We start from the raw sequence: 23,156 nt of genomic DNA, 5'->3' as shown, positions 1-23,156 counted from the left end.
GCAGCTTGTAAAACAGTCATTGAATTGCCCCCCAAACCTCAGGCTTTTATATACATTATTTACACAATGAGTCCCGTCTGATTGGCTGATTCTGCTTCCCTCCTGGAGCCTGATTGGTCTTTTCCTGCAGGCCAATCAGTTGTTGCATTCTAGGATCCTACTTGCCTATTGATCTAGGATCCAAGTTTAGTACATAACAGTTAAGGATGTTTGAATGAGTATTTTAAATTGTAAAACAGAAAAGTTAATAAAAATGAGAGAGAGAGAGAGACAAAGTGACAAGTCTGTTACAGTTAACTGGTGATCTATGATTTTAAAAAACATTTCTTGTGCATATATCTATTGTGTACTGCTTTGATTTTTGTTCTAATGAAATTGTGCTGTATACGTATTTTTTATAAATAAAGATAGGTTAAATTGTAAAGCACCACTGAAACATGCGAGTAGTCACAATGGTCTACACTTCTAATCTCTTAAAAGTGATACATGACCTCCTTTCAGGCCCAGAGTTAAACACTACTGTATAAAAGAGAGGAATGTGAAGAAAACTGAGGTTTAGCATTACTAAGGGCAAGATGTCCTATCTCCACTGTGGGAGACCATATGCCTCTGAATAGCATTTGCTGGGAATCCCAGTTGGGGAGAGTGTTGCTGTTGTCTTTAGGTCCTGCTACTGGTTGGGCACTATGAGAATAGGAGGCAGGACTATTTGGGCTTTGGAGGCCTGATTCAGCTGCGGGGCTCTTCTGGTGTCCTTACACATGCTATGCATTACTGCGTGTTTCCCAGAGTCTGAAACCCTGTTTTGCCCAGTAACTAACCTCCCTGATCCTTAACTGTGAAGCAAGTCCCAGCTTATTCTGTTGAACTAGCTTCCAAATAAGCTTGCACTGGAATGCACCCTTGGGCTTCAATGAAATGATCTTGCTCAGTTTCCTTGCACATATACAGAAAGATCTGCCTCTGGTCTCTGATGGCAAATTATCCAGTGAAAATGCCTCTTGGCCAAAGGTTTTGGATTATGTTGCATCATGTCTCTGTTTAGTCAGGCAATATTTACTGAGAGGGTAATAAACCATTCCTACCCCCCATTATTTAGGGACAGAGTATGGTGAACCACTCTTTAGTGAGCCCTGTCTTGAAGTACAAAGTTGGACCACCTCAGTGAGGCCTGTGAAATGGGTGCATTTGGAGAGGGAGGCAGGTGCTTCCTCTTCTGCTATAAAGTAAGTGACCATATGTTTTTTTTTCTCTGCGGATTTTCAGGCAAAGCCATCAGGTTTGCTGAGGCCGGTGGCACTGAGGAAACTTCCGGGCAGGTACCTCGCCCACCAGGAGAGCTTGCCATGCCTCCCCATCCCGCCTCTCCAGCAGACGTTGGACCGCTACTTGTCTGCGCTCCAGCCCATCATCAGTGAGGAGGAACTCAGCCACACCAGGGAGCTGGTGCAGGATTTTCTAAAACAAGGCGGTGTTGGGGAGAGGCTACAGAAAGGACTGGAGAGAAGAGCCCGGAAACATGAGAACTGGGTAGGTCACGGTTGGAGGAGGTCAGAACTGCTGTAGCAGCTGTGAAGGTGTTAAAGCTGTCATGTGGTCCCTTTTTCATCTGGGAAAGGCAGTTGTTGTTTTTATTATTGAAATTACTAAAAAAAATTAGACCGCCCTTGATCCAAGGATCAAGGGGTGGTTTACAATATAAAAACAGAAAAATGCGTAACATAATAAGCAAACACACACACACACACACACGCAGTTTAAAAGGCCATTGATTGTTTAATTAGCCAGAGAAAGTAGGTAGAGACAAGTTTTCATGATACTATAAGTTGTGACATCCAGTGAAGTTTAATGATGGAAGTATGCAGGACAGAAAAGAGAATATTCTTATTCACACAGTGCAAGGTTAAACTTTGGAACTCCCAAAAGAGGCAGTGATGGCAATAATAATAATAATAATAATAATAATAATAATAATAATAATAATAATAATAAATTATTTATACCCTGCCCATCTGGCCGGGCCTCTTCAGCCACTCTGGGTTGCTTCCAACAGTACATTAAAAACACAATAAATCATCAAACATTAAAAACTTCCCTAAACAAGGCTGCCTTCAGATGTCTTCTAAAAGTCAGTTGTTTATTTCCTTGACATCTGATGGGAGGGTGTTCCTCGGGGCAGGCGCCACTACCAAGAAGGCCCTCTGCCTGGTTCCCTGTAACCTCACTTCTCACAGTGAGGGAATCACCAGAAGGCTCTCGGTGCTGGACCTCAGTGTCCAGGCAGAACGATGGGGGTGGAGACGCTCCTTCAGGTATACAGGATCGAGACCGTTTAGGGCTTTAAAGGTCAGCACCAACACTTTGCATTGTGCTCGGAAACAGTACTGGGAGCCAATTAGGTCTTTCAATGTACTGGGAGCCAATGTAAGCTACCAACTTGGATGGCTTTAAAAGAGGATTGGACTGGTTCATGTAATATAAGGCTATCAATCACTGCCAGCCATGATCAATCAATCAAACAAACATTCAATCATTTTATTTGAATGCCAACTATGCTCTGCCTCCAAAGAGGCAGCAATGCTTCTGAGTGCAAGTTGTTAGGAATCACAAGTGGGGAGAGTGTTGCTCTTGTATTCAAGTCCTGCTTATGGACTTCCCTTTGGGGTGTCTTTTCCACCACTGAGAGAACAGGATGCTGGACTAGATGGGCCACTGGCCTGATCCATTATCTTATGTTCTTATAAGGAGGGGGAAATGGGGGTGGGGGATCGACCATGGCTAGAGTTGTTAAGGTATACAGCACCCTTGTCCAGTTTGAAATGAAGTTATGCAAATTGCATTAGAACCTAATGAGCACCCCCGCTGGCTCTGCTGGTAAGATGTGAAAGCCAAGAAAAAAACTGGAAAATTGGGTGGGGGAATCACCTCCACCCGCCATACACACAAATTTTTTGATCCCCTCCCCACCCTGGTCTTTGAAAACAACTAGAAACCATTTTTCAAGGGGAAAGGCAAAATAGGCAGAAAGGGACAGTATTTTCTCCACCCTGCATTTTTTCTGGGTTCTCTCCTCCACCCCGCAGGTCTTCACATCTTCATCTTCTATACCCTAATATGTCATCATCCCCTGTTCTTCCTCTCCACCCATTCTGTCTTTTTAAAAGTTTTTATTTATACTTTTCAAATTTATTCATTTCATTAGTTTTACAATCATTTTAACATTTCATGGTTTGACTTCCCCCTCTTTCTGCAGTTCCTTTAATTTATTTTTTAATATCTTCTGCATATCCAAATTCATTTAATTTGCTCATTTAATTATCTACTTTAAATATATACTCGTATGAAACTGCAGGTTATTACAATAATCCTGCCAATGTTTACAATAATCCTGCCAATTTATCTGTAAATATTCAATAAACCATTTCCATTCTTTTATAAAATGTTTGTTATCTTGATTTCTTAAGTTTCACCATTTCTGCATATTCCATAAGTTTTTGTATCCATTCTTCCTTTGCTGGGACTTCTGCTTCTTTCCATTTTGGGGCAAGTAGCATTCTTGCTGCTGTAGTCGCATACATAAATTAATTTCTATACAGTTTAGGTAATTCTGTCCCTATAATTCCCAAGAGAAAAGCTTCGGGGGGGGGGGGGTTATACAAAGGTTACTTTAAACATCATTTTCAATTCATTATATATCATTTCCCAGTAAGCTTTAACCTTACAAGTCCACCACATATGATAAAAATAACCTTCTTTCTCTTTACATTTCCAACACTTGTTTGTTTTAGATTTATACATTTTTGTCAGTTTACTCAGTGTTAGATACAGCGGCATTGCTAGCCACTCAGGTGTCTGGTGCGGGGGCGGTGTCCTGAAGCCAGGGGCAGGGCAATCTGCCCATGGGGCTGGGCGAGCCTCTCCGACGCTTGGGACCTCTCCGACACTTCCCCCTCAGCTGTAGGGCAGCTGAGGGAGAGGCAGTAGCTCGGGTTACAGACGCTTCAGGTTACATACTCTTCAGGTTACAGACTCCGCTAACCCAGAAATAGTAACTTGGGTTAAGAACTTTGCTTCAGGATGAGAACAGGATGGCAGCAGGAGGCCCCATTAGCTAAAGTGGTACCTCAGGTTAAGAACAGTTTCAGGTTAAGAACAGACCTCCAGAACGAATTAAGTTCTTAACCCGAGGTACCACTGTAGGCAGACGCAAGTCCCACGCAGCATGGAACCTGCAGGTGCCTAAGTCACCACATCACTCCTAAAAAGTTTTGTGAGCCCTATTTTTTAAAAAAAATTTAAAAAATCTCATTTTGTCACACACACCCCTCAGTGATGACACCTGTGGTGGACTGCACCCCCGTTCCTCTGCCACTAGTTAGATACCAACGATATATCATTTTCATATCATTTTCTCTCATACTATAACATGCTGTAAATTTTATATCCATATTCCACAATCGTTCCCACGCTTCCATGTCTATATTATGACTGATATCTTTTACCCAGTGCATCATTGAGGATTTTACTTCCTCGTCATTTGTCTCCCATTCCAATAATATTTTATACATTTTAGACAACACTTTTACATTTCATTTCAGTTGTGATCTTTGGTCTCTCTCCAGTTGTGATCTTTGTTCCCCAAACCCTTGTATCCTATCTTCCTTAAATACTTCATTCAAATGATGATATTGTAACCATGCTGTTAATTTCCTTGATAATTCCTTAAATTGTTTTAATTTATACTCTCCTCCCTCTTGTTTTAATAAATTTCTGTAAGTTGTCCACCCTTCCGTCATATTCTTTTTCTCATAATGTGTGTGTTTGTGTATGTCTACATGTGTGTGAAACACAAGCAAAATGTCAGGAATTGGCAAAAAAAAAAAAGACATTGCCAGTTCTCTTAGAACACTAATAAAAATTTTTAAGTAGAACTCTAAAGGAATGAACCCCTCCCCCACCAGTAGCAATCTAAATACTAGAAAAACTCAGTAAAGACATAAAAACTGTGTTATACTTAGAAAAGACATTCTTATCCTTTTCAGTTCAGGCAAAACATTCTGGGCTTCTGGGTTGAGGACCGAGGTCCATCTAGTGTGGAAAAACCTGCCTGTTCTATTTTCCATTCTGCAGCTGGATTAGCCTGTAGCCAGTATTCAAGCTTATAAGGATCCTTGCCCTCTCCAAAAGTCTTGTTCACACAGGGTATCAAGGGAAGTGGAGCGGTGCCAGCTAGCCCCAACCCCTGGGGGTTTGGCCATCTGGGGCACACTATGGCAGGGTGGGGCTAGCCAGCAACAATTCCCACCCATGCATTGATAACAACACGTTGAGTGAAACACCCTACTCCCAAATGGCATTGGGCTAATGATACCTTTTCTGTTCTCATCGCAGCTTTCTGACTGGTGGCTGAAAACCGCATATCTAGAGTATCGGCTGCCTGTGGTGGTACATTCCAGTCCTGGAGTAGTTTTGCCCAAACAGGATTTTCTGGATCGGCAAGGGCAGCTAAGGTAATTGTGACCACATTGGAGGTTCAGGTTCCAAAATGTGTTTGAAAATAGGATGCTGATTTAATTATGCATTGTGAACTCTTATCACAGAATACCAGCTACTGAAAGGTAACGGTGGCTCCATGCCCTGCTTTCGGGCTTCCTGAAAGATGCTGGTTGGCAAACACAGAATTTTGGGCTGGGATACCTGTGATTTTAGCTGGGATTCCTATATTGCAAGGGCTTCACCTAGATGACCCTTTGGATCCCTTCGAACTCTACAGTTCTATGATTCTGTGGTTTACTCAGCAGGTCTCTTCCTTAATGTGGCCTCAGCTCAAAATCTGGAAGCCAACACTGTGCCTATCTTTAACCAAGAACCCTCTGCACCATACATTTGAAGCTGTATCCTACCACTTTAAACAGTTGTAGTTTCGCCCAAGGAATCCTGGAAACTGGTTTGTTCAGGATGCTGAGCGTTGTTAGGATGAAGCTTTATGGAGGATAATCAGCTTGTCTGCGGAAAGCAGGTACACTCCAGAGGTGGGACATGGGTGGCACTGTGGTCTAAACCACTGAGCCTCTTGGGCTTGCCAATTAGAAGGTCGGCGGTTCAAATCCCTGCGATGGGGTGAGGTCCTGTTGCTCTGTTCCAGCGTCTGCCAACACAGGCCGCTCAAAGCGACATACCAGAAAAATCTACCACATACATACATTAAAACCAGGATGGGTGGGTAGTGGGGGAAATACATTAAAAACCACTCCTTGCACTCTAAAAGGACATAGGTAGTTAACAGCAAAAGGCCTAGTTAAAAAGCAGTGATTTTGCCTGGCAGCTGAAGATATATAACGATGGCGCCAGGTGAGCCTCCTATGGAGGAGGCATACAAAGAAGGGTCTCAGATGACAGTTACAAGGACTGGGTCAATTCATATGGGGAGACATAGTCTGTAAGGTATTGGGGTCCTGAACCACATGAGGCTTTATAGGTCAAAACCAGCACTTGGGCCTGAAAACTAATTGGTAGCCAGTGCAGCCAGGTCAGGATTGGTGTTGTATGCTCAAAACATCCTGCCCTGGTGAGCAACCTGGCAACTGAATTATGCACCAGCTGAAGTTTCTGAACTGTCTTTAAAGGCAGTTCCGGGTATAACACAATGCACTTTAAATATCGCATACACCCCCGTCCAGCTGCTTTGCAATCCCGTATCAATGTTCCCCTATGCATGTGCACACAGACACACACACACTCATTTCCTTTTTTATTTTTGGCACACACTATCACACTTTTTGGGGCTGGGTGCACAGACTTAACTTTGCAGATTCGGTGTCAAGGGGAAGGGAAACCTGAGCTCACAGTCTGCGGAGGTGGAATGTCTCAGGGTGTACATGAAAGTGCGGGAGCAATTAACCAAAGGTGAGACTGGAATGAAATGCAACAGGGCAGCTTCTCTGGGTGTAGCAGGATGGAATATATATTTAATTGCACCTTTGCCCCAGGGATCTGTGTTGTCCTTTCCCTGTAAGTACGCCTTGACCTTTGTACAGGATCACCTTTCCCACACTTCCCCCATCAGCCTCTGTTCACCTTTCATCTTTTCTCCTGCTGTGTTTATAAATACTGCCCAATCAGAGAAAAGAGCAAGGACCAGTGGAATAAAAGATCCTCTGCCTCTTTGTGTTGACACTCCAGTGTCTAAGGCTGCCTGTCCTGGGTAAATCTGCCCCCAGGGTTCAGCCCCAGAACGTACTGAACCCTGATGCTCAATCCCAAATAAATTAATGAAGAGAGGAGCAGTGATACTTTAAAAAATAAATAAATCTGTGGATGTTTAGCCCAAATGGCATATTGTGTTTATTTGAAAGTAAGTAAAGCTTGACCTCTCAATCTTAGGCCTTTCTGCTTGTAAGTAAGTCCTGGCTGAGTTCAGTGGTGATTTTTTTTGCTAGTTCAGAACTCTTTCCACCTGCAGGACAGGTGTTGCAATTCAGCAGGTTATTGAGGTAACCCAGGTGGCTGTGGATGTTGCTGCTTTTGATTGCGTCAGTGAAGGCAGTTGATAGTCCTAAAACCAGGTGTGGCAAACATCTGGGCTGGAGGCCAAATTTGGCCCTCCGAATCTCTTTGTCAGGCCCTTGAGACTCCCCCTCAGCCACACCTCCCCCTCCAGGCTGCTACTCTCTCCTCCACACTCCCCTTGAGTACAGCTGCTTACCTGAAATGTGTTGCAGAACTGTGACAATGCCTCTCTTATTCCTGGATGGAGGGTGAAGGGATGTGTTTGTGTGTGTATTCTGGGTTGTGTATGTATTCTGGGTTGGGTTCAGCTACATTTCATTTGTGGTAGGCACATGCAAATTAATTTCTGTCAACTTTTGTGGGTCTAATCTAAGTATGGTGTTGGATATAGCCTTCTGACTTTATTGTGGCTAGAACATAGTCTCCTGGGGGGGGGAACAGTCACATCTGTTGCACTGCCCACTTTCTTCTCTTGCTTCACCCACCCCCAGCATGTGGCCCCTGGAAGGTAACCCATGGCAGAATGTGGCCCCCTGGCTGAAAATGGCTCCTGTTCTCTGTTTTTTGTACCTATATCTTATATTCTAATAAAAAATAAATGGATTCAAACTCTTAGTAAATCTGTTGATAGCTTTTTAAAGCTGTCTCTTTTGCTGAAGAGCAATAGTTTTATCTGTTAAGATAATTGCCCTGCATTTTTGTAGATCCTCTCAGATAAGGCTCCTTGGATTTTTTCTTTTCTTTAAATGTTATTTCATTGTAGCAATTCAGAGGGGAAACCATGGTGTGTGTGTGTGTGCGCGCACACACACGTGTGCATTTGGGGGGGAGGTGCATTTTGATCAGAAAGAAATCTAAACTGAACCATGCTGGGTTTTTACATAGAATCACAGAATTGTAGAGTTAGAAGAGACCCTGAGGGTCATCTAGTTCAACTCCCAGCAATGCAGGACTCTCAGCTGCAACATACAGATAGCCGTTCAACCCCTGCTTAAAATCCTCCAAGGAAGGAGAGTGCACCACCTCTCTTGGGAATCTGCTCCATTGTCGAACAGCCCTCCAGAGGAGGGCAACCAAAATGGTCAAAGGCCTGGAAACGATGCCTTATGAGGAACGGCTAAGGGAGCTGGGCATGTTTAGCCTGGAGAAGAGGAGGTTAAGGGGTGATATGATAGCCATGTTCAAATATATAAAAGGATGTCATATGGAGGAGGGAGAAAGGTTGTTTTCTGCTGCTCCAGAGAAGCGGACATGGAGCAATGGATCCAAACTACAAGAAAGAAGATTCCACCTAAACATTAGGAAGAACTTCCTGACAGTAAGAGCTGTTCGACAGTGGGATTTGCTGCCAAGGAGTGTGGTGGAGTCTCCTTCTTTGGAGGTCTTTAAGCAGAGGCTTGACAACCATATGTCAGGAGTGCTCTGATGGTGTTTCCTGCTTGGCAGGGGGTTGGACTCGATGGCCCTTGTGGTCTATTCCAACTCTATGATTCTATGATTCTTACATGTGGGGAGTTGTGTCACTCCATCCCGACTGACCATCATGCAGCTGCGTTCAGACATGCAGCTGGCACACCCACCCAGCAGGACCTGAAAAATGGGACAGTTTTATTGTGTGATTCTATGGAATGTATAAACTGGACTGGGATCCCAGGTGTTTTTAAGTATAAGGACGCTGGCTGAGGATCTGCATAAGGTAAGAGCTCTTGCACTCCTGCTGTTTAATCTGTGTTACATCTCCATTTCCCCACTGCTTTCTGGTTTTTGCAGGTTTGCTGCGAAGCTGATCGAGGGGGCTTTGGACTTCAAAACCATGATTGACAAGTGAGTTGCCTCTTCTTTCCCACCCACCCTCCCAGTGGTTCACTCCCCCCCCCCATCCCTCCCTCCTCTCCTTTTCCTTTCCTTCTGTGCCCTTGAGATTGTAAGTCTGAGGGCAGAGGCTGTCTTATAACTAATCGCCATCAGCCACCCTGGGAGCTGTTTTTTGGCTGAAGAGCGCTGGGTCACTGTGTTTTAAATAAATATATGTTTGTATTGCAGTATCTGTATGCGTGATGCTTAGGTACAAAAGGGCAGATCTCTGCCCCACAATTCAAACTCCTGCATGAGAGTAAACAACAAAAGAAAACAGGATAGCAATACACTGTTATTTTCAGTAGTACGTATTTCAGCTCTGTTAGGGTTTTAGTCTTAATCTAATTGACTACAGGCAAGACTTAATTCTGAATGTATCAGGAGTATTCAAATCCTCCCTCAGCCATGAAGCTCACTGGATGTGGCCTTGGGCCAGTCACTGCCTCTCAGCAGCGGATGGACTTTGGTAATCTTTTGTAACGTGGTGCCCTTTGCGAGGGGGTGGACTTTGGTAATCTTTTGTAACACGGTGCCCTTTGCGAGGGCAAAATTTGGCATCTCCAAATGGATCTTCTCAGTTACGGATTTTGTGCCCCCTCGACTTGGCACCCTGCCTGCACTGCCCTAAATTTGCTGCTGCTCTCAGCCTAACCTCCCTCACAAGGTTGTTGTGGGAATTATATGAGGAGGGGAAGAACCATGTAGTTCACCTTGAGCGCCTTAGAGAAAAATATTGGGGGGGGGGATGCAATAAATAATCCCCCTGCCTGTCTTATACACACCAAGGCTTGTTCGCATGTTACACAGAACATGGGTACACAATGTCTCCACATAGGTACAGGTTTTTGTGCAAAAGAGGGTACACTTGTTGAATTGTGCAGCTCAAATGTTTGTGTACACAGATTGTACACTCATTGAATGTTACAGGTGAATAACTATAGTAGTGTACAACTCAACTGTTTGTGGACACAGATTGTACACTTGCTGAATGTAACATGTGAACACTCCTGCAGACACACACACACACACACACCTTTGTCTGATCTGTTGAAATTTGAAACGGCCTCCCTGAGTCAATTGCCCTGATTTCAAGAACAGAGCCATAGTGATGTTTTTTTCTTGACCCGAGTTCCCCATCCCTGTGACAAAACTGAATGTTTGATTGTGGAACTGTGCCTGGCTCCATAAAACAGCCTCCCACGAAGGCCATCCAACAGCAGCTTTGTACAGGGAGGTTTTCAATGTTTCAGGTTATTTATGTTTTGATATTTTGGTGGAAGCTGTGCAGACCAGAGCGGCTGGGGCAACCCAGTCAGACAGACAGTGTATCATCATCAACAACAACAACAATTTTGAATCTTCTTTCTCTTCATTGTTCCTTGACCAGTGAGACACTTCCTGTTGAATACCTGGGTGGGAAACCCCTCTGCATGAACCAATACTACCAAATCCTCTCTTCCTGCCGTATCCCCGGCCCCAAACGGGACTCTGTTGTGAATTACGCAAAAGGAAAGAAGCCTTCAACGCATATCACTGTAGTCCACAACTTCCAGGTATGCAGGCAGCTCTCAGTTAAGCTGAAGTTTCGGGACTAGACCACATGCAGGGTAGCCACCTTTTTTCTTCACATTCCCTGTGCCATCTTTATATAAAGGTGGGGTAGGCATAGGGTTGCTGGAGGGTTTTGTTTAGTTCACATTTTTAAGTAAGTTCACACAAGCAGCCTAATAAGCAGGTTGGAATGCCCTTACTAGTTTCTGCACACATCTGAGTTTTGTGATGCACTTTACTACTCCAAAAACAATAATGAAAATAAGAATGCAAGAAGAGCCCTGATGAATGAGGCTAGTGGCCCATCTAGTTCAGCATTCTCGCAGTGGCAACATGATGCCCATTATGGGAAACTCGGTAGCAGGATTCAAGCACAAGAGGAACACTCTCCCTTCCTGTGGTTCCCAGCATTGCTGTCTCCAACCATAGAGGCATTGAATAACCACCTGTGACTGGGAGCCATTGATATATGCAACAAATTTGTCTACTCTTTAAAGCCATCCAAGTTGGTGGCCATCTCTACCTTCCTGTGGGAGAATATTCCATAGCGCAGCTTTATTTATTTACTACTTCTGCGCTTCACCTTAAGGTCCCAGGTTACAGCATTAAAACAAAATATTAAAAACAATTTAAAATAACTCACCTTCACATAAATAAGGTGGGTCTTAAAACTGTACACTTCAAGTGTCAAAAGCCAGGGCAAAGAAAAGCATATTTATTCCAGCATTTGCCAGAAGCTGTGTAATGAAGGTGCCAGGTGCACCTCTGATGAGAGGGAGTTCCACAGCTTAGGGGCTGCCACAGAGAAGGCCCTTCCTTGGGGCACTGACACCCCCAAGCCTTTAAGTGCAGAGGAACCACCAAAAGGGTCACTTCTATTGATCTCAGCATCCAAGAGGGTCTGTAGGGAAGGAGGCGGTCTTTCAGATTCTTGGGAGTATGCACTATGTGAAGGACTTCCTTTTATCTGTCCTTCAATATTCAGCTTCACTGGATGTCCTCAAGTTCAAGTGTAAGTGTAGGGGGGAAATGGGTCAGCCATTTGATGGACCGAGTTCAGCATTTTATGTGTGTGATCCTCACTTGCTCTACTTTGAATGGATAAATATGAGTGCCAGGCACCAGACTCTCTCTCCTCTCCTCCCCTCTTCCCAGTTCTTTGAGCTGGATGTCTACAGCAGCGACGGCAGCCCCCTGACGACTGACCAGATATTTATTCAGCTGGAGAAGATCTGGAACACATCCCTCCAAACCAACAAGGAGCCAATTGGGATCCTGACCACCAACCATCGCAACAGCTGGGCCAAGGCCTACAATAACCTCATCAAGGGTCAGTCTTTTGAAATGGTACCCGTGCCATTGAACTGGCTGCCTCACCCTTGTGGAAGGAGATGCCAGACTGGGGACGGGGAGTGTACCTCCCTAGCAGGTGGGGGTGAAGGTTGAAATTTGGCCCAGCCTCCTTCCCACTTCCAAGAACAGTATGCAAGCCCAAATACAGTTATCCTTGAAAACATGTCCATCTCAGAGTTTGTTGATGCAGTTCTCCAACTGCATAAGGTGGACAATAAAATATTTTTGTGGTCCTCCATGGCTCAGATTCAGGGTGAATATCACCAGGAACTGGGCATTTAGTATTGTGGACCTAATTTTATGCACCTCCCTTCCAGTCAAGGTTAGACAGGCCCTCTCTTCTGTTGAACTTCCAACCCCTGCTTTTTTTATTCCAATGGGCATTTTTAGTGAGGTTCAGATTTTTTTTCATTTCAACAGATTTATATTTTTATATTGTATTTTTGTAAACCACGTAGAGATTCTTGTAGTCAAATGGTATATAAATTGTTTAAATACAATAAATTTCTTAACCACCATTGGGTCCCCAGGTGGATTAACAGAATAAAAACAATTCCAACCTAGATTAGTTTGTTCTTTCTTGTATTTTATGTTGAAAAGTGTGTGTGTGTGTGTGTGTGTGTGTGTGTGTGTGTTCGTGTGTACACACACAGTCCCAACCATAAAGATGTAAAAACAATTCCATATATAACCAATGATACAAACATTTAAAAACAATTCCATATATAAAAATAGTTGAAAATAGCTCTGATACTACCAAGAGATGGACTGTAAAATGCATACGCTAAAATGTGCACTAATAAGAGCTCTATTGGTTTTTTAAATTATTTTAAAAAAGCATGCAGAATTGCATTGTATTAGGGAAATTTACTTGCAAAAAGAAATATTAAGGCAAAATTATAATCAGTTATTGAATGCACGTGGAGAAATGTGTGGTAAAATGTTTTGCACCATTTCTGATCCTCCCCGACTTTTTTCTCCAGACAAAACCAACAAAGAGTCTGTTCGTTCAATTGAAAAGAGCATCTTCACTGTCTGCCTGGATGCACCAATGCCCCGTGTCTCAGACGATATCTACAGGAGCCGTGTGGCTGCCCAGATGTTGCACGGTGGGGGCAGTCGCTGGAACAGTGGGAACCGCTGGTTTGATAAAACGCTTCAGGTGGGTGCTGGGGTGTGTGGCTAAAGTGCAATAGAATTAGTTCCTATAGCAGTTTCATTCCTTCACTGAAGGTTTAAAACTCTTTTAGCTTCACTGTAGGGAGACAGCAGGGATGAATGAAGTTCCACCACTGAGACAACTCTTCCCTTAAATCACTCCCCTTCCATATCTATCTATCTATCATCTATCTATCTATCTATCTATCTATCTATCTATCATCTATCATCTATCTATCAATGTGTGTCAGGCTGAACTTTTTCTATAGTTTATTACTGTAGATCATGGCATAAATAAAGGTTGGCATAACATAATATGAGAAAAGATCCCCATTATCAGCTTCCTTGACCCTCATCTCCGGCTTGTTCACCCATGCAGCCCTTCTCTCACTGTCTCAAAAATTGCTTTGCAGTTTATCGTGGCTGAGGATGGCTCCTGTGGTTTGGTGTACGAACATGCTCCCTCGGAGGGTCCCCCTATTGTCGCCCTACTAGATCATGTTGTGAACTATACGTAAGTCTCTGTTGTTTCTCTATGAATGTGATCCTTTCTCCTCCTGGGAATGTAAGTGGCTGTGCCCATGATGGATTGTTCATGATAATACTTATCTTTTATATCATGGGTTCCCAGTGGTCTGCAAGCTGCATTCAGGTGGTCCATGGCATACTTGTGGATTTCTAGCCAAAGACAGGAGACGGCACATGCATCACATTAAGTGTTCATATTCATTTTTAACTCTGGCTATTGCACCCTTAACTTACATGTGTGAGATTCAGTCCCAGGAATCTCACCTGAAGCCAAAAGCGCTTATAGCCTACCTACTTTCTACCCCCTTAATTTTTTTTATTGCCGAGCACATAAAGCTGAATGCACACAAGTTAAATGCGTATCAGATGCGGGCTTACTGTACCAGTATCTCATTGCTTTACAGTTTGGAATTCTATGGAATTCAAATTGCAGTAAACTGTGATGTGTAAGAAATCAAAGAAGCAATAAATATACAATTAAAAATCATTCAGCATCTAGTATGTAGGCAGAAAAAAAACTCTCAGCAGTTTTCAAGTGGTCCATGGTGGGCGGGGGGGAGTTTGGGATCCACCGTTTTATATAATGCACATATATTACTTCATAGCAATTCTTATAGCAGGGGTTGTATATATATATATATATTTATGGCCCAAGGGCTGCATTCATTTGTGGCCAATTGTTTGGGGGCCTCATGCCAGCCGTGGCTTTGGCCACCCCACAAGCCTGCAAGAGACCTGCTGTACAAACTTACATGTATGAACACCCACCAAGACTGTGCATAGCCTCCCATTCCTCATGTGTGTAGATGGGGATACATTCAATAGATGACTAGGCCTCTGGACATGGTGCAAAGGTTTAAACTTTTTCACCCTCTCCAGCACTGTGTTTATTATTATTTTTTTAAAAAAATCTTTTTTTAGCCATTACTCTCTATATTTGTTAGATCTTGAGGGGGTGTTTTCAGAGGACCACTTCAGTCCCCTGGGCTGATGTTCACTACCCCTGCCTTATACCAACCCTGTAAGGTGAATGAACATTATTCCCACAAATGGGCCTGCAGCAAAATGTTGCAGCATACGCATAAAAACAGTGCTTCTGTTTATGGAGTGCCAGGGAGCCATGCCATTTTCAGGATATTATAAGTTGTAAGGGGCATGAACAAGACATGTTGTTCTCTCCCCCTGCCTTCCATTGTCATACCATTAAAATCCCAATTAAAACCTAAATGCATAGGTAAACAGGACCATCTTTGCCTGGTGCCTAGTATTGATGGTGCCAAGTGCACCTCACAGGGGAAGGGAATGCTCAGCCAGGGAGCCACCACTGATAAGACCTTGTTCTTTTTTGCCACATTCCACGCCTCCCTTGGAGGAGGCACATGAAGCAGGGCCTTATGCATCCAGGATCCCGTTCTTTGCTGTGTTGTATAGGATGTGATGTTCATAACTGAAAACACCACCTTCTGTTCTTAATATCTCTTTGGTGGTTGTTCTTTGGTAGAAAGAAACCAGAATTGGTGAGATCTCCCATGGTCCCCTTGCCGATGCCTAAGAAACTCCGGTTTAACATCACCCCAGAAGTGAAGAATGATATCGAGAAAGCGAAACAGAACCTTAACATGTGAGTTATCCATGGGGGACAATAAGAGTTTTCCAGAGGAGACAGGTTCAGGAATGAACAAGAGGAAAAAGTCAGACTTCCCCAGAGTTATGCCAACACAAGATGGAGACTGGCTATCTCAGCTTCCACTTTCTTAAAGCAAATATGTAGAGGAGGGAATCAAGTTTCTAGTTCCTGTGAGGGGCTGTTTAGAATCTTGAAGATCTTTTCACTGGGCTCAGAGTAATTATCTTTTTTGTTGCTGTTGCATGCGGTAGCACAGACGTGGGGGAGAAAGAAGTAATCTGCAGTCTCTTAAAGGACCAGTCAGTCTTCTAATCCTCTCGAGTTAAATGTGTAGCAGGCAGGAAGCCTTGGTGTCAGCTGGAGCAGTAGCTGATGGAGATACCAGCAGGGATATTGGCAGAAACATCTAGCTCTCTAGCCTATTGATAAACATCTCAAGAAAGCATGTCTTCCTCTGTCCTTCTGCAGCCTGGTGCAAGACTTGGATATCAGTGCAATTGTCTTCCATCAGTTTGGGAAGAATTTCCCCAAGTCGGAAAAGATCAGTCCAGATGCTTTTATCCAGATTGCTTTGCAGCTGGCCTACTACAGGTAGGTGACAGGGAAGGGGACAGGTGCTCTACTTTACTTTCTAGTAGCAATCAGAATATTCACAACAACTTTCTGGGGTCTGCTTGACAGTTTATGCAGTCTGAACATACTAAAACCAGGGTTAGGGAAAATTTTTCAGCCCAAAGGCTGAATTCCTTCCAGGAGGCCACATGCTCAGAGGAAAGTGGCAGAGCAACAAATGATAATTTTACCTTAGTGTAGTACTTAGTGTAGTGTAGTAGTGTAGTGTAACGCACTTATTATCCTCTAACAAGGTAAGCAAGGACTGTTATCAGATGTCAAGGACACATTCCAGGCAACTCAAAACTCCTGGATAGCACAAAGCAAGGCATTGGGTGTGGCCTGGGCCAGAGAAAGAGGACTGGAGGGCTACTTTCCTGGCCTAGAGCCAGCGGGTTCCAAATTCCACAGAGGAATGTTTCCCCAATTTCTGAGGCATCCTTTGGTCCCGCACCCCAAGGCATTCAGTTTTAGATTCATGAGGGGTTCCCTTCTCTAGGAGGAACTCGCCTCATGTGTCCCTGCAAGGTGCACTGCTTTGGAAGGAGCAGGGGTTCATTCAGAGATGCGACAGGCAGCTGCAGAGGCCTAAAGGTTCTGTGACACTCCTCGCCCCCTGCAAAAAGAAAGGCACAAGAATAAGCAGTAATGATATTTGAAAAGCCTCAAATTGAAACCTTCTTGAGAACTTCCAGCAAAGGAGATGAATGGGACCCCAGTAATTGTGGGGTATTCAAAAATACCTGTAAAAGGACGCGCTCTGACTGGCTACTGTGAGAATAGGATGCTGGAACTAGATGGGTCCCCTTCGGCCTGATCTAGCAGGGCTCACCTGATGTACGTTCTCTCAAGTTCTTCAGAGAGTCATTTCTGATCTGCTGGCTGTTTCTTCTGCTTGTCTTTTCTGTCAACCTCCTCCTAGGATGTATGGGGAGGCCTGTTCCACCTATGAGAGTGCCTCACTCCGGATGTTCCGCCTGGGCCGGACAGACACGATCCGTTCTGCCTCTGTAGATTCTCTCAAGTTTGTGCAAGCCATGGATGAATCTGGCAAGCAGGTGGGAAAAGCGGATTTCTTTGCTGCCTATTCCTTTGCTCTCCTGCTACTTTAAAAGACCTCAGAAGCTTGCTGTGCAGTAACTTGGAGCAGGGCCTTCAGTGTGGTTGCCCCTGTTCTGTGGAATGAAATTCCTGACAATACATGACAGGTTCCCACTATCTGCTCTTTCTGGGAACCATTTAAGATACTTTTTTTTCAACAAGCTTCCCCTAGCAGATGTTCTCATTTTGCTGGAGAAGAGTGGAAGAGTGAAGAAGAGCAGAAAGGAGAGTGTGCCCAGGCAAGGAGAAGGATGAATAGATACACCCTCTTCCTGTCAGGGCATAAGGAGAGTGTTCTCACAGAGTTCTCCCTAGCAAATTTACAGGAAAACTCTGCGAGCCTCAATCCTTTTGTGCACCTCTGCTGTGGGTATCCATTCTGTTTGTTTAAAAAATAAAAACCTTCAAAGTGGTTTTCCAAAAATAATAAAACAATAGAATTATCAGTAAGAAAAATGAACAATAATCTTAGACTCTGAAAAAGTTAAAATAACAATAGACTAAAAACAGTTTGAAACTTGCATTGACTTTCTAAGTATCTTGGTAAAGGGACCCCTGACCATTAGGTCCATTCGTGACCGACTCTGGGGTTGCGGCACTCATCTCGCTTTATTGGCAGAGGGAGCCGGCGTACAACTTCCGGGTCATGTGGCCAGCATGACTAAGCCGCTTCTGGCGAACCAGAGCAGCGCACGGAAACACCGTTTACCTTCCCGCCAGAGCGGTACCTATTTATCTACTTGCACTTTGACGTGCTTTCGAACTGCTAGGTTGGCAGGAGCAGGGACTGAGCAACGGGAACTCACCCCGTCGCGGGGATTCAAACCACTGACCTTCTGATCGGCAAGTCCTAGGCTCTGTGGTTTAACCCACAGCGCCACCTGCGTCCCTCTAAATATCTTGGTAGGTGTGTCTAAACAAAAATATTTTTAGCATGCACCGAAAAGAGTGCAGTGGAGGCACCTGCCTGATGTCAGTAGGCAGGGAGTTCCAAAGTTTAGGTGCTGCCACCATAGAAGATTGAGTTCTTACAAATGCAGAATGGAAAATAAATGAAAGAGTTGGAACTCTTGTTAGGCAGGTGGGCTGTTGAAATGGAGTAGTTTTCGGCAGCTGTGCTTTCTCATTCCTCCCTCAGGACCTGGAGAAGGTGGAACTACTGAGACAAGCCACCCAGGCTCATCGTGCCTACACTGACATGGTAAGTTCCTATAATGCCCCATTTGCCTTAATGAGCCACCCTTCATTGATACAGAGCAGATTCTCTGGTGCTCCAATAGGTGCCTAGAAGGAAGAGTTTTCAGTGTGTCACAGCAGAAGTCTTGCCTGCTAGTGAGCTTGCAATTACTTCCATAAAACAAGAAAACAACAAAAGAGGTAGCCCTTGGACCACCTCCTATGTGATCCATAAGGTGGGTGAGGATCCAGCTATATGCCCATTGCTGAGTGGACACCCAAACCAATTCACACATTGTTCAGGAGGTTGGTGCAGATCAGGACGAACTTTTACTGGATTCCCTTCAAATCCCTACATGGTACCAAGTTATCCAGGAGAGAGCCTTCTCCCCTGCCCCAATTTAGACCAACTAGCCCACTTTAACTGTCAGAGAAAGCCCTTGTGGCCATGCCTGTCCTGCAGAAATCTGTCTGGTAGAGTCTTCTCTGCAGTGGCACCCACCTCGTGGAAGGCACCTGAATTCCACCAATTGCTGGAAATCTGTTTGCCCAGATAGCCCCCACATGCTGATGTTTTACTATCCCTTTTTCAAAAATCTATTTAAAGTATTTACCAGGGTTCAAATTCCCCCACTTGGCCATGAAGATCCTCAGGTGACCTCTCAAGATTGTTGTGGGAATTAAACGAGGAGGGGGAGAACTACCTTAAGCTCCTTGGAGAAAGTATGGAATAAAAATGCAGTGCAGTAAAATAAAATAAAATAAAAAATTGGGTGCTATAGCTGTATCTGGCTGCAGAGAGAGCATTGCTGCCCATTGTTTGTTGGTGTAGCTTTTTGCAATGCGTTTCTTTCAACCCTTTAGGCAATTAGAGGGGACGCAATAGATCGCCACCTCCTGGGGCTGAAGCTCCAGGCCATTGAGGACCTTGTCAGCATGCCCGAACTGTTTATGGATACTGCATACGCTGTTGCCATGCACTTCAAGCTCTCCACCAGCCAGGTAAACAGCAGCTCACCTGACTAATCAAGGAGGGGACATGTGGACTTGTTGAATTAAACTAAATAACCTTAGTTAGATTTTGAATAAAAGTGCAGCTAATTGTTACTGTTTTGAATTTTACTGTGTTATCATCTTTCGTGGGTTGTGCAAGCCGCTATTCTGAATGCTTTCTATTGGGAGGGCGGTCTGGTGGAACCAAGTGGGTGGTGTCCTGAAAGAGCCTGGGGACCACTGATACAAATGAATACGTATCCTCCTCCCCCCCGTAGGTCCCCGCGAAGACTGACTGTGTAATGTGTTTCGGCCCAGTGGTCCCAGACGGCTACGGGATCTGCTACAACCCCATGGACGAACACATCAACTTTGCCATCTCGGCCTTCAACAGTTGCGCTGAAACGAATGCAGCCCGGATGGCACATTACCTAGAGAAGGCCCTCTTGGACATGCAGCTGCTCCTCAAATCGAACCCCAGGTCTAAACTTTAAAGGTGGGGGGAGTTGTGGTTTAAAGCCTTGGAGGCTCTAAAATCCAGACAGTTGCACAAAGGCTTCAGCTGCAGGGAGTGTCTTACACCCCTGATCTCCATGGAGCGAGGCCTGTTTGTGGTTCTAGGACAGCTAGGCCAAAAAACAAACAAACTAAGCTAAAATAAAAATACGTTTGGTTTTTGTTTTGAAAGGAGCTTGGAACAGACAGACTTTATCCTGTGATCACGAAGTGCCTTATTGCTTCCCCAGAATTGGGGGGGATAGGTTTTTCTTCTTGTCATACCTGCGTTTTGTTTTTGCTGTGAAAACAAGAATATAGGAATGGCTGCCTGCTTCCCACCTCAAACAAGTCCAGAGGGCAGGCAGGGAATTCCTGCTTCCCTGTAGACCAGCGGTAGTCAACCTTTTTTTACCTACTGCGCACTAATGCATCTTTCTTGATGGTAAAATTTCCTTACTGCCTTACTGCCCACCAGTGCTCTATGAAAGGAGGATTCAGCTTGTATCCTAGAATCCTGCCCACTAGTGAAATGCCCACTAGTGGGCGGCAGGGACCAGGTTGACAACCCCTGCTGTAGACACTGAGAAGTAACTGAAATTAACTTGAGGCCGCCTCTGGATCTGTCACCAGCTGCGTTTCCTCATGGCCTCTTCATAGAATTATAGTTGGAAGGATCATCCAGTCCAGCCCCCTGGGTTCGGTCCGGCAGCTCTGTGCCAATCCTGTGTGCTTGGGGTGGTTTGCTTTATGATGGGGAGGTGGGCTTCTCAAACCAAGGAAATATGGTCGCCTTTCTACTTTGCTGCTAGCTTGGAGAGGGGATCATTGCAGTGTAGCTTTATCTGTTTTCTATACCCTCAACACCCATCCACAGCTCAGATCTCCGTTTTGTGTTTGCTTGGGTTTTTTAATATCCTTGTGTGTTTTGGGAATCCATCAGGATGGGAGCACCCCCTGCTGTAACAGGTTCCTATCCCCTGCAGATCCACCCATCTTATTGTTTGATAATAAAGCACTCTTCGTTGTTGAAGAAGTAGGTGTTCTGGCCATTTTCACTGTAGATTGCCGACACCTCACCCCACCTGACACAGAAGTATGCGAAGATCAAGCAGTCTAAAGGATTTGCTGGGTCTTGGTAAAATCTATGAGAAACTGGTGAGAAGTCAAGTAGTCGGGGAGAAAGGATGGGGCCTGGCTAGAAGTAAGAATCTGCTGGGGGGGGGGGTGTCTCCAACCACCCTGTTCTATCCTCTCTCTTTTTGGAAACTCTTGATACTATGGCTCAGGGCTGGGAAACATGCGGCCTTCCAGATGACTCGTAGCACCTTAGAGACGAAAAAAGTTTCATTATAATAAGAGATTTTTGTGGACTGTGGTCCATTTCAACTGCAGAAGATGCAAACTGGCGAGCATTATGTACCCATTTGCACACAAACCGCAAGCGCCTTCTTGCCAGTTCAGTCTTCCCCTGCATCTGATTGAACTGTGGTCTAGGAAGCTTATGCCAAAATAAACATGTTAAATTTGTAATTGCTGAGATGACTTTTGTGGTTGTTCCTTGATCTCTCAAATCTGGCTCAGGTGTGGAATTGGCACCAAACTTTTTGCCTTGATAAGATTTTTAGAACAGGCATGAGGAACCTGTCACGCTTTGGGTGTTTTCGGACAGCATGGCCAGGGGTGATGGGAGTTGAAAGTCCAACATCTTGGGGGGGGGGGCACTTCCAGGTTGCCCATCCCTGTTTTTAAAGGCAAAATAGCAAGGCCAAACACAGGCCATATGCCAAGTTCTGAATAAATTCCTATCACTTTGGGCATGAGAAGAGAAACATTAGAGGCAGCAGCAGAGAGTCGTGCTCTTAAAGGCTTAAGCCCACTCAAGTCTGTATTGGATTTGTGCCGAAGAGATCTGCGTTGTTTCCCTTATAGAATACCATTTTCTGCTGTCATGTGTTCAAGAGGCATCTTGGCAGTCATGAGGACTAGCCACTGGCTTTTATGGAGGTTGAGATTAAAGAAAATCCTCATTTTACAAGTGCCTTATATTGCCCACTCCTAGGGAGAAAGGGAGATTGTGTTAATGTAGGACTGTTTACATGTTGCCATGTGTTTCCCCATTTTAAACTGTATTTGGTATGTTTGTGGTTTTAATGGTTTTAACCTCATCACATCTTTGAAGCTTACAGTGCCTAGATTCAGGTGTTAAATATATATTTTTTTAAAAACCAACCCTGATATTTATACATCAGAGTTCTATGTAAAATTATTGAAAGTGGAGAGAGCATGAACAGAAGTCTAGGGTTTGAATCTTACCTTAGTCGTGAATGTCCCTGCAATCTTAGTACAGGCCTACCTGATGGGTTGTTCATTTCTAAGGATTGTCGACATGTACTTTGAGCTCTCAAGAGCTAAACAATTACATTTTGAATTGCCAAAATACTTAATGTATGCTGGTTTCCCATCATTTATGGTATTAAAAAGATAAAATCTTCATTGCCCAAGCTGTTCAGCAGCAGCTTCTAGCATACTGGAATGTTAGAACAGGTGCTTTCTCAAAGCACTGCAGAATCTTTGGTGCATGTAATTTTATAATGCTTCTGATGAATGTTTGCATGATCTGCTTGTAAATTGTAATATATGTATGGATGGGCCTAAAAACGCTCACTGGTATTGTGTGTAAACTTAACCCAATTAAAACTGAAATTTTAAGCTGTTTGTTTCTGCATACTGGTACTGAAGATGGTGTGTTTTCTTCCCTTGTGCTTAGCAAAAAAGTGAAACATTACTGTAAATGCTTAGATTGTAGGTGCATTATTAGACACAAAGAAAGCTAGCTTCCTCCTCTCTGTGCTGGCTGACAGAAGTAGCACTTTCCAGGAACCATCAGCCACTCTATTCCCCTCTCACCATTGGGTTTTTTCACTTGCCTTCTGCCCCATTGTATCAGATCTGTTCCTCAAACTGACCCTTTTCTGTGTTTTTAAACATGCACTGTGTACAGGGAGGGTGCTTTTTCTACTTTGCAGCCCAGGGTGCCAAAGTCCATAAAGTTGACACAGGAAGTTAGAAACGACCTTTCTCTCACTTCTATGGATTTTTTTCAAGACTGAGATTAGCAGCGCTGGTCTTGATCTTAGTCTGGAAAAGTTGAACAATTGAACAGGAGAGGAGGAAAGAGCAGTGTCATTTTCAT

At 44.2% G+C, this 23,156-nt stretch overlaps 1 protein-coding gene across 2 annotated transcripts in view; it reads left to right on the top strand.

The window, feature by feature from the left end:
* The window catches only part of CRAT (carnitine O-acetyltransferase), a 29,417-nt gene extending 6,745 nt beyond the window's left edge, over nucleotides 1-22,672 (top strand). For both annotated transcript variants that reach the window (XM_028716084.2, XM_028716083.2), the window contains exons 2-14: nucleotides 1,267-1,530; nucleotides 5,392-5,510; nucleotides 9,280-9,333; nucleotides 10,754-10,919; nucleotides 12,073-12,247; nucleotides 13,254-13,432; nucleotides 13,842-13,942; nucleotides 15,458-15,577; nucleotides 16,052-16,174; nucleotides 17,118-17,253; nucleotides 18,435-18,497; nucleotides 19,337-19,474; nucleotides 19,744-22,672. In XM_028716084.2, the coding sequence (XP_028571917.2) occupies nucleotides 1,267-1,530; nucleotides 5,392-5,510; nucleotides 9,280-9,333; nucleotides 10,754-10,919; nucleotides 12,073-12,247; nucleotides 13,254-13,432; nucleotides 13,842-13,942; nucleotides 15,458-15,577; nucleotides 16,052-16,174; nucleotides 17,118-17,253; nucleotides 18,435-18,497; nucleotides 19,337-19,474; nucleotides 19,744-19,959 (1,854 nt within the window). In that variant the 3' untranslated portion in view covers nucleotides 19,960-22,672. The remainder of the gene's footprint in view (nucleotides 1-1,266; nucleotides 1,531-5,391; nucleotides 5,511-9,279; nucleotides 9,334-10,753; nucleotides 10,920-12,072; nucleotides 12,248-13,253; nucleotides 13,433-13,841; nucleotides 13,943-15,457; nucleotides 15,578-16,051; nucleotides 16,175-17,117; nucleotides 17,254-18,434; nucleotides 18,498-19,336; nucleotides 19,475-19,743) is intronic.
* The last annotated feature ends 484 nt before the right edge of the window (nucleotides 22,673-23,156 follow it).

This window comes from Podarcis muralis, chromosome Z (assembly GCF_964188315.1).
Source record: "Podarcis muralis chromosome Z, rPodMur119.hap1.1, whole genome shotgun sequence".
Classification (NCBI taxonomy): domain Eukaryota; kingdom Metazoa; phylum Chordata; class Lepidosauria; order Squamata; family Lacertidae; genus Podarcis; species Podarcis muralis.
The sequence above is the reverse complement of the archived record's forward strand: the minus strand, read 5'-3'. Positions and strand labels throughout refer to the sequence as shown.